The 16,066-nt window shown below is 38.6% G+C and overlaps 1 protein-coding gene across 2 annotated transcripts in view; it reads right to left on the reverse strand.

Annotated features, from left to right (window-relative positions):
* Window positions 1–479: 479 nt before the first annotated feature.
* The window catches only part of JAG2 (jagged canonical Notch ligand 2), a 114,752-nt gene continuing 99,165 nt past the window's right edge, over window positions 480–16,066 (reverse strand). For both annotated transcript variants that reach the window (XM_060754478.2, XM_060754486.2), the window contains 7 exons: window positions 12,597–12,682; window positions 10,456–10,569; window positions 10,165–10,280; window positions 8,622–8,870; window positions 7,654–7,785; window positions 5,347–5,503; window positions 480–2,927 (listed from right to left, as the gene is read on the reverse strand). In XM_060754478.2, the coding sequence (XP_060610461.2) occupies window positions 2,455–2,927; window positions 5,347–5,503; window positions 7,654–7,785; window positions 8,622–8,870; window positions 10,165–10,280; window positions 10,456–10,569; window positions 12,597–12,682 (1,327 nt within the window). In that variant the 3' untranslated portion in view covers window positions 480–2,454. The remainder of the gene's footprint in view (window positions 2,928–5,346; window positions 5,504–7,653; window positions 7,786–8,621; window positions 8,871–10,164; window positions 10,281–10,455; window positions 10,570–12,596; window positions 12,683–16,066) is intronic.

Here is a 16,066-nt window from a genome sequence, read left to right on the forward strand (position 1 = left end):
CGTATTAGGTATTTGTGCCAAATTTGGGCGTATTAGGTATTTGTGCCAAATTTGGTTCAGTGAATAAAAAGACATCCTGCCTATCAGATATTTACATTACGATTCATAACAGTAGCAAAACTACAGTTATGAAGTAGCACAAAAATAATGTTATGGTTGGGGGTCACCACAACATGAGGAACTATATCAAGGGGTCACGGCATTAGGAAGGTTGAGAACCACTGTCCTACGCAAATCTGAATTACTAAAATGTTGTATATAACGGGGAAACCATTTTATTAGAATTTGGGAGATGGAAGCATTGAAATACAAAGCTAGTTACAAGGACAACAGAACCTGAAGAAAGGTGTTGAGAAAAATTGGAAAAGGACACAGTATCCATAAGGGGCGGGAGGGGGAGATGTTAATTCTTGCATCATTTGGTGCATCTGAAGTATAGAAAGGGAATGGGAGAGGAAAAAAAGTTTCAATGGCCAACGTTGTTATAAAATGCTTTAATAAATAGTTTTCTTCCGAAAGCTATAGAAGAACATTGTCAAACAAAAGGTACTGCACAGAAGTTCCTGCAAAGCAATTCCTGCGTTCATGTATAAAACAAAAAGTGGTTTCAAAAATATTCTGGGTTACACTGAGTGGCCAAAATGTTGAGAGAGAAACATTGATTTTCTTTGCAATGATAGGATATAGTTAAGTAAGGTAGGAGTAGGTATCCCCAATAATTAAAATAAAGATATAGCTCATTTCTTTAATAATAAAGCTTTTTTTCTTTAAAAAAACAAAACCAGCAACAACAATCACCCCACAAATAATGCACAAGCCTTCCGTTTATTAATAGCCATTTCTCGTTGTGAGGTATTCCACCTTCTGAGATGGAACCAGCTGTCTGGAAAGAACAGCCCTTCTGAATGGTTCTCCCTTCTTGCATCAAGAGACGCAATCCACCTGGCATGATGTTGCTACGTGGTGAATTCATCCACCTCCACAAGTAGCAGCCAATGAAGTGGAGCAGAGGTGGAGGAACCCAACATGGTCGCATCATCATGTCAAAATATTTGGAACCACTCACAGCTGATTGAGGGAAGGAAGAAACCAAGAGTTGTTCATCCATCTCCAACAACTGGTTCCAATCTGAGTTTGCCAAACTTATCCCTCTCCCAAAGAGGCAAATAAGCGTTAAACAGAAACAAGAAATGAGAGAAAAAAAAGAAATTGTTCCCTTCATTAGGCCTGTATTTTTAAAAAAATGCAAAAAAGCAATACCACATGTAATAGACATTCACAAAAGGAAAAAAATATTGCCTTGATATCTTTATACTGTACAGTATACTTACTTTCTGCATTCTTGAGATGTAAGGAAACAGTTTGGATCTATTTACATGTGAAATGGTTGCGATACATTGAAAAAAGTACAAAAATTGTGACCAACAGATTCCCAACATTGATTGCATTAACATCACTTTGTAATATGGACATAATACCAAAATAAGTTTTTTTGCATCCATTTTTTGTGTGTGTGTTTAGAAACTGCCATAAAACTTCCCTTTCTGCGACATAAATTAAAAAGGAATGACGTTTAAAAAGACCAAAAATATTTTTAAGTTATTAACTCAAATATACAGAAGTGATTCACTTAAATATGTACATATTTACACAAATAAAATGCACTCACACAATCTGAAAATAAACCAGACCAGTCTGAGGACATAAAATATCCTGTTGTGGTAAACTTAGATGGGAATGGCAGTCTTTGACAGTTGCTATACAAAAAGAAAGCTGAAATTTCAAGGCACTTGGCTCGTGTGTCAATACTGCAATCCTAAGATAAATTTAAACAAATTGACATATTCAAATTAAAAAAGGCCACTTTTTTTTCAAACCACAGTTTGAGAGATCTCTATAGACTTTCACTTTTTTGTTGTTCCAAAAAAATAAGGCAAATTTTTCTGGGAGGAAAAACTTGCAGAAGTTAAGTGCAGGGAGCGGCTTGTAGTAAGGATTCAAAAGAACAGCTCAGGAGGAATATCTCTCGTTGTTCTTCATGTTCAGGAACTTCCTCAACCAGGAGGTTTTAAAGCCACTGTTGTTAACAGGTAAAAAGGAACCCATTTGGTAAACAGTGTGGAGTCTTGAGTGATAAACTTTTATGAAATAATTGGAAATACAAACTTCCCTCCTCTGCCACACAGCAAGTGTATTCTACGTAAAATTTACAAAAATAGCAACTATCAAAGATTACTCTATCATCTGACAGTCATTGAATAATTTATACAAGGCTAAAAGAAACAAAATAATTTTTTATTTTCTCATTTTAGATTTTTTTATTCAAAATAAAGTAACTATGAACATTTTTGACTCCAGACAATAATAATGTCCTTGATGCAGACAGAGTGGAGACGCCCAATTCTCCAACACCATTCAACGCAGGCCGTACACGGCCATGGTCCAAACACCGGCTTAGTCTCTTCCGCCTTCAAGATTTGTTGTGTTCACATTTTTTACACATCTGTTGTCTATTTTGGTTGTCTGAAGAGATTTCTTAATAGGACTATTCTCTAGCGAGTCCACTGCCTTTGTTGACAAAGGCTTTGAAAGTTTGTGAGAGAGGAATTTGTCCACTTCCATGACCTCTCTCTCCTCCTCCTCCTCCTCCTCCTCATACTCAATATACTCCTCTACTCCGTCATAAGTTCTTTTTTGAGGAGATATAAATTTTTTATGTTCGTAATGGATGCCTTTTTGATTGTAAGGTCTCTCTATGGGATTCCGTATGGGATTTAGAGGCGCCCACTGATTATTCGCAGCCTCTTCTCTGGGTGGGCGGGTTCTCTCTCTCTCTTTTCTTCTCTTTCGCGTCCACCACACACAGATGATTATGCAGGTTAAACAGACAATACCAAAAACTGCACAGAGGATTGGGACCAGGTAATCTAGGAAACAAGGCAAACACACAGCCCAGTGAGCAAAGAACAGTAATCAGAACAGAGCAAAGATGCTTGTAATAAACTTATTATATTATTATTTTCAAACAGGTTTCCTTTTGTTGTTTCCGATTTTTCTTGAGTCAAGAGAAAATGCGCTAAATAATAGTTCCAGTGGCATAATGTGAATATTATTGTTGTTCAACCAGTACTACTTTCTCAAATGTCTTACGAATGTAGGTCCTCTAAGCATGCTGAACAAGAAAAAATAGGAAACAACAAAAGGAAATGTATTGTCGAAGGCTTTCATGGCCGGAATCACTGGGTTCTTGTGGGTTTTTTTCAGGCTTTATGACCATGGTCTAGAAGCATTCTCTCCTGACGTTTCACCTGCATCTATGGCAAGCATCCTCATCTGAGGATGCTTGCCATAGATGCAGGTGAAACGTCAGGAGAGAATGCCTCTAGGCCATGGCCATATAGCCCGAAAAAACCTACAACAATCTAACAAACGGAAACCTGTTTGAAAATAATAATATAATAAGAAGTTTATTTTTGCACCCTGCCTCCATCTCCCCAAGGGGACTCAGGACAACAACAACAACAAAAAAACTTTATTTGTATACCACTCTATCTCTCCGAGGGGACTCAGAGCGGTTTCCAAGTAACATCATCAATACATACAAAGAAAACAGCATAAACATAAAATTAACAAGACAATATAAGCATAAAAAATCACAATAGCACATATATATTTAAAATAATCCTGCCTGTTCAAGGCAATTTAAAAGGCTGGGCCAAGGCTAGTGCAATTTGTAGAGGGCCCAGGAAATTAGGTAGAAACTATGGCTGTTCATTTCCGGAACCTAATAGGAGGAAGTGACCTGGGTAATTGGTAGAAAAAGATATGGTCATATTCAACAGTATCTGGGGCTGAGCTAGAACTAGTAGTTCTTAAAGGCTTGTTTAAACCACCAGGTCTTCAGGCTCTTACAAAAGGAGGGGAGGGATGGAGCCTGTCTTATTTCTCTAGGAAGGGCGTTCCAGAGGTGGGGGGCCACCACTGAGAAGGCCCTCTCTCTCATCCCCACCAACCATGCTTGTGACGGTGGTGGGAGCGAAAGGAGGGCCTCCCTAGAAGATCTTAAAAGTTTGCGCCGATTCATAGAGGGAGATGTGATCACAAAGATCATTTGTGTAGCTGATGAGATGTGCATGTGTAATAAGAAACAGTAAAGTTTGGAAATCCTACATTGTGAAGTCATTAAAAAAAAGGAAGTAGGAAGCTGTACTATAGTTAGTGTGAAGTCTGGCATTTGAACTACTAGGCAGGCACACTAGACCCAAGTAGTATGCACTGAGGTCTTTCTGTTCAATCACACCATCCTTGTTCCAGGAAGAGACTGAAATTTCATATTGTTATTACTCCTCTTTTAGGAACAATAACTAAACTTAATAGTATGTATCACGGTTTTAATTGGCCATTTCGTACTTCCATGTACAATATAGCTAATGCATTACAAGGTAAAAACCAGCTTTGTTTGGGTAGGAAGAAGAAGTTCCCGAATTATCTATTTCTAAGTTGCAGTCTAGGAAAGTGCTGGGTTGCTGTGAGTTTTCTGGGCTGTTTGGCCATGTTCCAGAAGCATTCTTTCCTGACATTTTGCCCACATCTATGGCAGGCATCCTCAGAGGTTATGAGGTATGTTGGGAAAAATGGGATTTATATATCTGTGGAATGTCCGGGGTGGAAGAAAGAACTCTTGTCTGTTAGAGGCAAGTGTGAATGTTGTAGTTAATCGCCTTAATTAACACTGAAAAGCCTTGCAGCTCAAGGCCTGGCTGATTCCTGCCTGGTGGGATCCTTTATTGGAAGGTGTTAGCTGGCCCTGATTGTTTCATGTCTAGAATTCACCTGTTGTTCTTTATTACTGTCCTAATTTAGAGTTTTTTTTATTACTGGTAGCCATCCACATTGGCCCTGATTGTTTTATGTCCAGAATTCATGTGTTTTCAGAGTGTTGTTCTTTATTTACTTTCCTATTTTTAGAGTATTTTTTTAATACTGGTAGTCACCCACATTTTGTTCATTTTCATTGTTTCCTCCTTTCTGTTGAAATTGTCCACATGCTCGTGGATTTCACACATCACACATCCTCACAACCTCTGAGAATGCCTGCCATGGATGTGGATGAAATGTCAGGAGAAAATGCTTGTGGAACATGGCCATACAGCCTGGAAAACTCACAGCAACCCCGTGATTCCAGCCATGAAAGCCTTTGACAACACAATGCATTGTACGTTTTAAAGAAATGAAAAGCAAAAGATGTCCTACAAAGGAATCACAGAATTATATGGATTGTATTGCTCTATTTTGAGGCAGGCTGCTAAAATTTAACATGTGTGTGCAAAAACACATATACAATACCTGAAGGAGGATTCCCAACTACTACGGTCTCTATTTTGACTTCAATTATTGCCAGCATAACCGTGCTATTCTGTCGCTTTGTAATGGCGTTTACGATCGTATTGGCAGCATTCTGTATACGGCTATTATCAATCTCATCTTGATGCGAGATGAAAGACTGCGAAAAGAAGATAAAAAAAAGTTCAAAACAAATGACTTCTTTTTCTGTATTGACCATTCTGTATTGTCTATGGACTTATCCTAGTTTGTTGTTAAAGCCTAGTGGTAGTATCAACCCCGTATGAAAATATTATGCTAGTATCCTGCACCTTGCCATTAGAGTTCAGGCAACTGTACGGTTAAGTTACACATGGCAGACTTCCACATTATTTACACCACTGAGCTAAACTTAGTCATCCTTTGGAGTCTTTTGAGATATTATCTGGCTAGGCATTTACACTACTGATATAATCTGTTATATATAACTGCCTACTCCCCTCAGTTTGCATCACAGCCGAGAGCATTCTTCAGTTGTACGAGTAAAGCAAAGATAGCCCAGCTAAGAATATCTGACCAATAACTGCGCCAAAAGCTGCAAGGGCCTCTCTGCTGGCCTTAAACACTGGGTAACAGTGAGCAGGCTTTGGACCTTGGGAAGCCCTCTGCTCAAATCTCCCTTCCAAGATGAACTCAGCTTACCTTTCCGGTTAAGGATAGCCAAGGCATTTTGCTCCAGTAAGCAAACTCAACGTGAGCAATAGCAGAGGGGCCATTGTCTTAACATGCATCACCACAAAAGAATCTATTCTGTTTTTCAGAGCAGGGTTTAGTTGTGAGCAACTGTCTATTTCCTGGACAATTTAGGCTGTAAGCAAAAATTTAGGGGACAAACTTCTCTAGCTTGGGCGCAGGTGTCCTATGGCAATCTCTTTCCTTTGCTCTAATTACGAATAGCCCAAGGGGTGAGTAGTTCATTTTTTTCACATAATATTTGCCATTCTTTTCCAATTATGTAACTGTTTTTCCCTACTCTTGAGTCGCTTATTAAATGAGAATGGTTAAAACCCCTTTCCCCAGCTCTACTACTCCAAATCAAAATTGGAATGTCCCCATAGTTGCTTTCATAATCATTCTCTATCTAGGAAGGAGGGGACATCAGGTCATACTTGCTGCATCAAGCAGAGAGAGATTTGAAGTTTAAAGTGGAGTCCTTATATTTTTATTTATTTACTTACTATATTTATATTCCACTTTTCTCAACCCCGAAGGGGACTCAAGGCGGCTTACAGACAGGCAACAATTCATTGCATCAACAACAATATACAATAAAAATAAACATTTAAATTAAAACTAATATCAAAATTGAAATACATTAAAACATTTAAAAAACATTACTATCACTATAAAACCACACTATTCACAATCATAGTCCAGGTCATTCCGGTAGTCACTGCACATAATTCCAGTCCATCTATTGCACTATAGTTCTTCTCTGAAGACTTGATCCCAAAGCCATGTTTTCACTCTCTTTCTGAAGGTCAGGAGGGAGGGGGGTAATCTAACATCACTGGGGGAGGGAGTTCCACAGCTGAGGGGCCACCAATGAGAAGGCCCTGTCTCTCGTTCCCTTCAGTTGCACCTGTGAAGGAGCTGGGACCGAGAGCAGGGCCTCACTAGATGATCTTAATCTCCGAGATGGTTCATAGAGGGATAAACGCTTGGACAAGTAAGCTGGGCCAGAACTGTTTAGGGCTATGTACTCAATTCAGAACCAAATTATACAGTACTTTTTTGTTACCTTTCTCATTTTTTGTGTGGGGTTAGGGCCATTTGGGACATAGCCTAATGTGTCTAATTTCACAGTCCGCAAACCGCAGACCACATAAAAACAACGTGCAGATGATATCGCTCTGACACTGTCATGCCCATGCAACTGTTTCCCACAGAAGGCTTTACAATATATATTTACCCAATGAAGAAACATATAGATTTTCCAGCTTGAGGTATTTTGTCTCTCTGATTAATATGGAGATCGAAATTTGTCTTTTTTTAAAACAGCTATTCTTGAATTTGGAGGGTTGTAGCAGTCTCAAAATGTCACTTTCCTAAGATCTGGCGGGAGAATCCTATCCTATCCAGAATTATAGTAATTTCTTGGCCAGGTCCATCTGACAATTAACAATGCATCACCCAGCCCCCTGATGAGCCAGGTCATGGGAATCCTTCACACGGTCTTCAGCTGGCAGACTCATAATCTTGCTATGATCAAGACAACGGCAATCAAAATATTCATGTATCTAAAACAGAAACGAATCCACTAATACTCACCACAGCAACCTCCACTGCATTTTCTATGGAGTAGGACAGATCACACAACACTAACAACATTTTCTCACTAGAAACAGATCTAGTAGCTGGTAGGTATCTGATTTCAGAGCAAATGTTTTCAACAGTAGTGCTCTGTAAGAATGAAAGCAGAGGTTTAAAAAATGTAAAGAATACAGTTTTGCAACAAGCATGTATTACAGTTAACATCAACATATAGTGGAAGAAAGAACCTCATCTTTATGGTTTACCACATAATGCACAAAATACACAAGGGAGACTGAAAACATCAGAAATGAGTTTTTTTATATTCAGTTGTCTCATTGTTTTACTTTGTTTTTCTTTAGACTCTCTACCACCTTGGGAAAAATTAGGAAATAGGAGCTGAAATCTATGACATTTTCACCAGACAAATTAAAGGTATATTAATTGAAGTCTGAAAGTGGGGTGGAGACAGCTGATTCCAGGCATCACCCCATCCAGCACAGCATCTCTTGGTATATGTACTGAGGGGTAATGTATACTTCTGATCATGTGTGATACAAGCATTTTATCTTATGAATTCATGGGCATCATAAATGGTTCAGATTCTTGCTCCCAACAATCTGGGAAAAACTGAGGACTATCTTTAGGCTGAATGCTAGAACCGGAAGTGGAACATTTGTGTAGCTAATGAGGTGTGCGTGTGTAAGAATGCCACCTTCACAACTGCCCAGCCCTTCTTTGGAACTAAGGACGTATTTGGTTTCTAAGACAATACTAACAGAAGGTACCTATTGCAATTACTTGCTGCCTATTCTTTAAAACTATTTTAAGACTAATATTTGATTGTACAATATGATCCATTGTGGAGTGTATGCAAAAGTATTAAAAGCACTTCAGTGAGATTCAAAGAGAAAGCTTCATTACTACATAGTTGGATAGATACTTAGTTCCAAAACAAGTAAATTAACAAGTCTTAAGATTCTCACCGGTGGTATTTTCTCTCTGTTAAAAATCAGAGTAATTCTTGCACAGCTGTTGTCCAAGTAGTTTGAATTGGGAGGACACTTGATGTTTGCAGGCAGAGGTTCCAATTCATTGCACTCTCCCCAGTCATCACAAGGTGGTTGGAAGCATTTGATATAAATGCTTTCTTGGCATTCCTGACCTCTTGGGCATTGGTAGCTAGCACGGGCCACATGTTTGGTAAACAAACAGGGTTTCCTCCCACACCATACCTAGAATCAACACAGATCTTTTCATTTTTGCATATAGCAACTCGCCTGCAAACCATTAAAACTGTAGTGGACAACCTACTATCTGGTTGCAAAGAGAAAGGGGTCTGCCTAGCACAGAGACTGGAAACATAAACTGTTAAGACTGTCATCATTCCATAACACTATCCATGCTGGCTTGGAGTGATAGTTGGAAGTCCAATGCTATCTGGAAGGCTGCATATTTACACTTCTGGCCGATTAAATAAGAAAAAGATAGGTTTAAACTTAAATATAATACAGTAGAGTCTCGCTTATTCAACTTTCGCTCATCTAGCATTCTATATTATCCAACGCAGTCTGCCTCCCGCCTGAATCCACAGCTGTTTCAATACATTGCGATGTTTTGGTGCTAAATTCGTAAATACAGTAATTATTACATAATGTTAATGTGCATTGAACCGCTTTTTCTGTCAAATTGTTATAAAGCATGATGTTTTGGTGCTAAATTTGTAAAATCATAATGTAATTTGATGTTTAATAGGCTTTTCCTTAATCCCTCATTATTATCCAACATTTTTGTTTATCCAACGTTCTGCCGGCCCGTTTATGTTGGATAAGCGAGACTCTACTGTACTTTATATAACTGGGAGGTGTTCAACAATAGGCATCCTGTGTTTTCCCCCCTACATATTCTCTACAAAGAGCCCACTGACTCCTTTACATGCACTCTGTAGCTGCCGGCAAAATCTGCTCCACTCCTGATTTTATTCTAAGAGGAATGACTGCCTCCTCAGGGATTATTTTCACCCCAAATACCAAATACAAATTCTAAAACAAACCTTCACAATACTTTGCAATTTATTTCACCCAATACAAATCAACAGCCAGCTTCCACCCTCTAAACAATATAATAAACTAAACGAAAACAATAAAAATAAATAAAAATATTTTTAAAAAATGTGAAAGCAGAGCATTTTTCCAAAGCAAGGCATTATTCTTATTCTTTGCTCCTAACTAAAACATTTCTGTGGATTGGCAAAACTAAATTGAGGATTTGCCCTAAATCCAATTGAGAACTAGATTAGGCTCACTTAATCAACTGCTGAATGGCAAACTGACATGAATGTAAATGTCAATGATTCACTGCATTTACTTTAGTTGGGACCAGCAACTGGACTGAAGCATTAGGATAAAACCTGACCAAGAGATCAGTAGCTATTTCTCAGTGAAGTGCTACAGAAATACATAATTAATGAGGCTGATGTACAAGTGAGAGCTGAATATTTTGGAGGAAGAGAATATTTGTGTGCAATACCTTGGTGCAGTCAATACGGCCATTGAGACAATGACAGTTGTTGCATTCTTGCTCCCATCTACTGCCATGGGGAAAGGAAATTCCTCTAGACCAGCAAGACTTTCCGAACTCTATCACTGCAAAACAGGAAGACAGCGAAGGAAGTAATTCAATCTAAGTGTGCGACCAAGCAAGAACGAGAATACCAAGTTCAATTTACATATAGACTACAGCATACCCTGCTGTGTATGTACAAGGCACCGAACTTCAAGGAGTATTCAATACTGGTCTTAGTTTAAAGATTTAAGTTACCTTCTTGGCATCTAGCACCCGCTCGCCCACGAGGGCAAGTACATCGGTAGCCATTGATTTCATCAATACAAGTAGCACCATATGCACAAGGGGAGGATTGGCATTCATCAATATCTGAAAGGAATGAAAAATGCAGCCATTTTTACACAGTGTTTAGTATGGAAAACATTACAATTTTGGGGTGCTACCCAGCCCAACTAGACTTCAGTTGGACATATGCATACAGAAGGCAACAAATACAGCAGTATAAGGAATTTTCAACGTTTTAGTAAGGCTACTTTTAAACAGCATTTTAATGAAAAAGCAGGGGTTTAGAGCTTTTTAACAGACTTATCTTGGAATAGAGCAATTCGATTTTTATCTCTTTCCTCTAGTCCAGTGATGGGCAACCTTTTGAGCTTGGTGTGTCAAAATTTGCCAAAAACCTGAGCATAACTTGGGTGGAGTGTCACTTTGAGAAAAAACCCATAATTTTGCAATATTTATAGTTTAAATAAGAAAAATGTATAATCCGTGCTGAGTTATGGAGTGAACAATGCTCAAATGTGCAGATGTTAAATTTGTAGAGCCTTTTACAAATTTAAGGATGGAAATAGATTGGCTCTTATAAGGTGTTTTTCTCTGTATGTGGTCGCATGTGTCTGCGTGTCATCAAAAATAGCCATGCATGTCAGTGCTGACACACGTGTCATAGGTTCACCATCATGGCTCTAGTCCATATTTTAGTTCACAAGAACTAAAATATGGTCCACAGCCGCATCGTTACTACTTGCCTCGAAATCACAGACAACAAGAGCAACTGGTCTCACGAACCCCTCTTATGGTGCCAAGGCAATGGGGATGTCGGGGGGGGGGGGGGGGGGGGAGAGGCTGGCTACCCACGAAAGATTACTACTACCACATCAGCTCTAGATTATCACATATGATTTTCTGTAGGCAAGCAGATTGTGACTACTGGATAGCATATGTGCTGTATCGGAAACTAGAGCTGATGTGGTCTATACAATGCAATTTTCTGAATCAGCACCTCAAATAACCAAATCTGAAGTTGACCAAAAACCGATTCGTAACCCTTTTGGTACTAATGTTGGGGAGTGGTCTCTGGTCAAAGTAGTACCTGGTCAAATAAAAGTTGGGAACCACTGATCTAAGATGTACGGCAAATATCTATCTTCCTGACCTTGTCTTTATAAGCTAGGAAAACTTTATGTCTGATTTTGCTTCCATCACACAAGCAGCCATCAGAAGCACAAGCAAACAGAGGACACATCTGCAGCCAATACAGATTGAGTATCATTTACCAGGAAATCTGCAATTCTTCAAATTCCAAAATCGCCCCCATGAATGGCTGAGATAGAGAAACCCTTGATTTTTGACAATTCAGGGTACATAATCTTTGTTGGATGCACAAACTTATTAAAAAATGTTGTATGAAATACCTCCAGGCTATGTGCATAAGGTGCATATGAAACAGAAATTAATTTCATATTCAAATATGGGTCCCATCTCCACAAATTCTCATTATGCATATGGAAATATTATATTCCAAAATCTAAATAAATAAATAAATCCAAAATCAAAACCATTTCTGGTCTCCCAATTTTGAACAGGGGATGCTCAACCTATATAACACAATCTGAGAAAGCCCAACGCTAAAGAAAAAAAAGTAAGCCTCTCTAGGCCCCAATTTTGGGAAAACAGCTAGATGCCGACAGTTAGTGCCAAAAAAGGTATTCAGATGAGGGTAAGAGCAAAGATTTTGTGCTCAAGAAAGGGAATTTGTAAACCATGAGCTGATTTCTCCAAGTCTCCCCCAAATTAAGTGAATAATATGGGAATGTTCTCTTTATGGAGATCAACTCTGCACATGCCAAAACCATGCCAATGAAAAAGTTGCTTGGAGGTCATTATAATTGCATTTGTCAAATGAATAAAGGGATTCTGTCTAAAAACAAAAAGATCCCCCTTCCTTATAAGATAAAGATCCACATCTATAAATAATTCAGCAAGTCACTGCTTCTTTATTTGGGATACAGCTAATGCCAATTTAATGCATGAAAGGTCAAAGGGTATGGCATAACAAAGAGTTTCGGTCAGCAGCAGGATGACCTACTTAGTATTTCCTCTATGCAGGTACTTACTAATTCTGCAGTCTGGTCCAGCAAACCCAGGAGCACATTCACAGCGAAACCAATTCACACCATCGACACAGATGCCACCATTGTAACTGTAAAAATAATCAATCTATCACTGCAATGAAAGATGCCTGGGTAGCTTCATATGCTGAGACATAAGAAAGTGTCTTTAAAAAAGAAATCAGCTTGTTCAAATGCAAATGTACAATATTTGTATTCTGAAGAGTTTCATTACTAGTTAACTCATAATCTATGTATCTTTAAAACATTTGGGTTGTTATGTGTTTTCTGGCCTGTTATGGCCATGTTCCAGAAGCATTCTCTCCTGACGTTTTGCCTGCATCTATGGCAGGCATCCTCAGGTTGTGAGGTCTGTTGGAAACTTAAAAAAAATGGGGTTTATATATCTGTGGAATGTCCAGGGTGGGAGAAAGGACTCTTGTCTGTTTGAGGTGTGAATATAGAATTGGACAACTTGATTAGCATTTAATGGCCAAGCAGTTTTCAAGGTCTGGCTGCTTCCTGCCTGGGGGAATCCTTTGTTGGGAGGTGATTAGGTGGCCCTGGCTGTTTCTTGTCTGGAATTCCCATTTTTGAGTGTTGTTCTTTATTTACTGTTATGATTTTAGAATTTTTAAATACTGGTAGCCAGATTTTGTTCAGATATCTGGACATTCCAGAGATATATAAACCCCATTTTCTTAGTTTCCAACAGACCTCACAAACTCTGAGGATTGCCTGCCATAGATGAAGGTGAAACATCAGGAGTGAATGCTTATGGAACATGGCCATACAGCCCTGGAAACACACAACCACCCAGTGATTCGAGCCATGAAAGCCTTCGACAACTCATGTAAAACATTCATTTGCAAATTTCTTGTTTATTAAGCATTCAGTTGCTCAGAAGTCCATTCTTATTAACAGAAGAAGCAAAACAACATGATAATAAAAGTTTCATTGCACAGGGTAAGATTATTATTTAAACACTACTGATACTATACAAATGAAGAAAAGGACAACAAAGGGAGCAGGAAGGGCTGTAACACAAGCTTTACATCAACCGATTTAATTACACAAGATGTAACTTTAGAAATAAGAATTCAAGGTTAAAAGTGATGTTTCCCTAATCTATCTGTAAACATTAAATATACACCTTACATCAAAAAAGTGTATTGTGTTTCGCACTTCATGACTGCAGAACCTTTGAAAACAATTTTATGACTTTATACAAATTCTGTTATGACCAACAGCTTGAAGGGGGAATGTTGTACCCTTTCAAATGCTTTAATAAAGGTGTTACAATGGGGTTTTGGAAATTTGTCTTGTAGCCCATTTGGCATCATTCCCCCTTTTAAGAATACAATAAAATATAATATAGTATAGGATAATGTAATATAATATATTCTATATACATATAATATTTATAATATTATAATATAATGCAATATAATAATAATATATTATAGTTATTATTTATAATATTACAATATAGTGGTATGGTGCAATATAGCAATGTTTAATGTTGACATTGTACTATGCTAATAATATAATATATTGTATGTAATATATACCTTGTAAGCCGCTCTGAGTCCCCTTCGGGGTGAGAAGGGCGGCATATAAATGTCGTAAATAAATAATAAATAAGAATCTAATATTCCATATAAGGTAAACTGTAATCACTCATCTTCTGGAAGTACTAATACTGGAGTCTTCAAATATCCAAAGTGATGGCATGCTGCTATGGACAGATATTCCTGTTTTTTTCTACCCTCTCTTACTTTAACTGTTACTTTCCCACAATCAGCAATGGCAAGGAAGATTGCAATGCCTCTTTATAATGGGCAAGCACAACTGGAAATAAGGGGAGTTTGTAAATCTAGAACCTTCCATTTTTAATGTGTTAACAGGTTGCATTTTATGATACAGCTTGGCCAGTTGGTTTATAATCTACCCTGGGCAGACGAGCATGAGCTGAAGTTTTAGAAAAAAAGAAGTTGATATCTAGCCAACTTACATTAAAAATGGGATAAAATCATACAGTATATACAGATACAATCATTAATGGCTTGAAAATATCTCCCTCCCCTTATCCATTAAATAAAACCTAAGTATCTATGAATTTAGGTATCCCATGGAGAATGCTGGAGCCAAACCCCAGAGGATACCAAGGGACCACTATACAGGCAGTCCCCAAGTTACAAACATCCAACTTACAAACAGCTTATAATTAAGAATGGGGGTGAGACAAGAGAAAGTGAGAGAAATCTACCCCTTGGTAGGGAAATTCACACCTGGAAGAATTATCACAGGGAAAAGGTGTCTCCACTGAAACTTTATCACTAGTCCTTGTTTCCATAACAAGCCAAATTTTTCATTATCCAATTCTCACAGGGACAGAAAGTGAGGTGAAACTGGGTTGCTGTGAGTTTTCCGGGCTGTATGACCATGTTCCATAAGCATTTTCTCCTGACGTTTTGCCTCCATCTATGGCAGGCATCCTCAGAGGTTGTGAGGTCTGTTGGAAACTATGCAAGTGGGGTTTATATATATGTGGAATGTTCAGAGAAAGAACAAAATACATGAAAAGCACTGCAGACTAATCCAACCAGAGAAGTCAGCCATAGCCAAGCACTTGATGAATCGACCTGGATACAGGATATTATTTGAGAATACAGAAAGGCTGGACCACTCTAACAACAACCATGTCAGACTATACAGAGAAGCCATTGATATCCACAAGCATGTGGACAATTTCAACAGAAAGGAGGAAACAATGAAAATGAACAAAATCTGGCTACCAGAATTAAAAAACTCTAAAATCGGGACAGTGAATAAAGAACAATGTTCAGAAAACAGAGGAATTCCAGATATGAATTAATCAGGGCCTGCTAACATCTTCCAATGAAAGATTCCCCCAGGCAGTAAACAGCCAGATCTTGAAACTATAAGACTAATAAATGCTAATCAAGGTGGCCGACTGAAACATTCACACTTGCCTCAAATAGACAAGAGTTTTTTCTCCCACCCTGGACATTCCACAGATATATAAACCCCACTTGCATTGTTTCCAACATACATCACGACCTCTGAATCCTAGAGTTGGAAGAGACCTCATGGGCCATCCAGTCCAACCCCCTGTCAAGAAGCAGGAAAATCGCGTTCAAAGCACCCCCAACAGATGGCCACCCAGTCTCTGTTTAAAAGCTTCCAAAGAAGAAGCTTCCACCACACTCCAGGGCTCTCACAGTCAGGAAGTTCTTCCTAATGCTCAAAGAATGCCTGCCATAGATGCAGGTGAAACGTCAAAGACAAAATGCTTCTGGAACATGGTCATACAGTCCAGAAAACTCATAGCAACCCAGTGATTCCAGCCTTGAAATCCTTCAACAACACAGCTGAGGTGAAATCTTCTGAACAGGGGCACCGACAGCAAAGGAAACTATAGGGGTATTAATCCTTCCCCATGCTATCCAAAG

This window comes from Anolis sagrei, chromosome 1 (assembly GCF_037176765.1).
Source record: "Anolis sagrei isolate rAnoSag1 chromosome 1, rAnoSag1.mat, whole genome shotgun sequence".
Lineage (NCBI taxonomy): Eukaryota > Metazoa > Chordata > Lepidosauria > Squamata > Dactyloidae > Anolis > Anolis sagrei.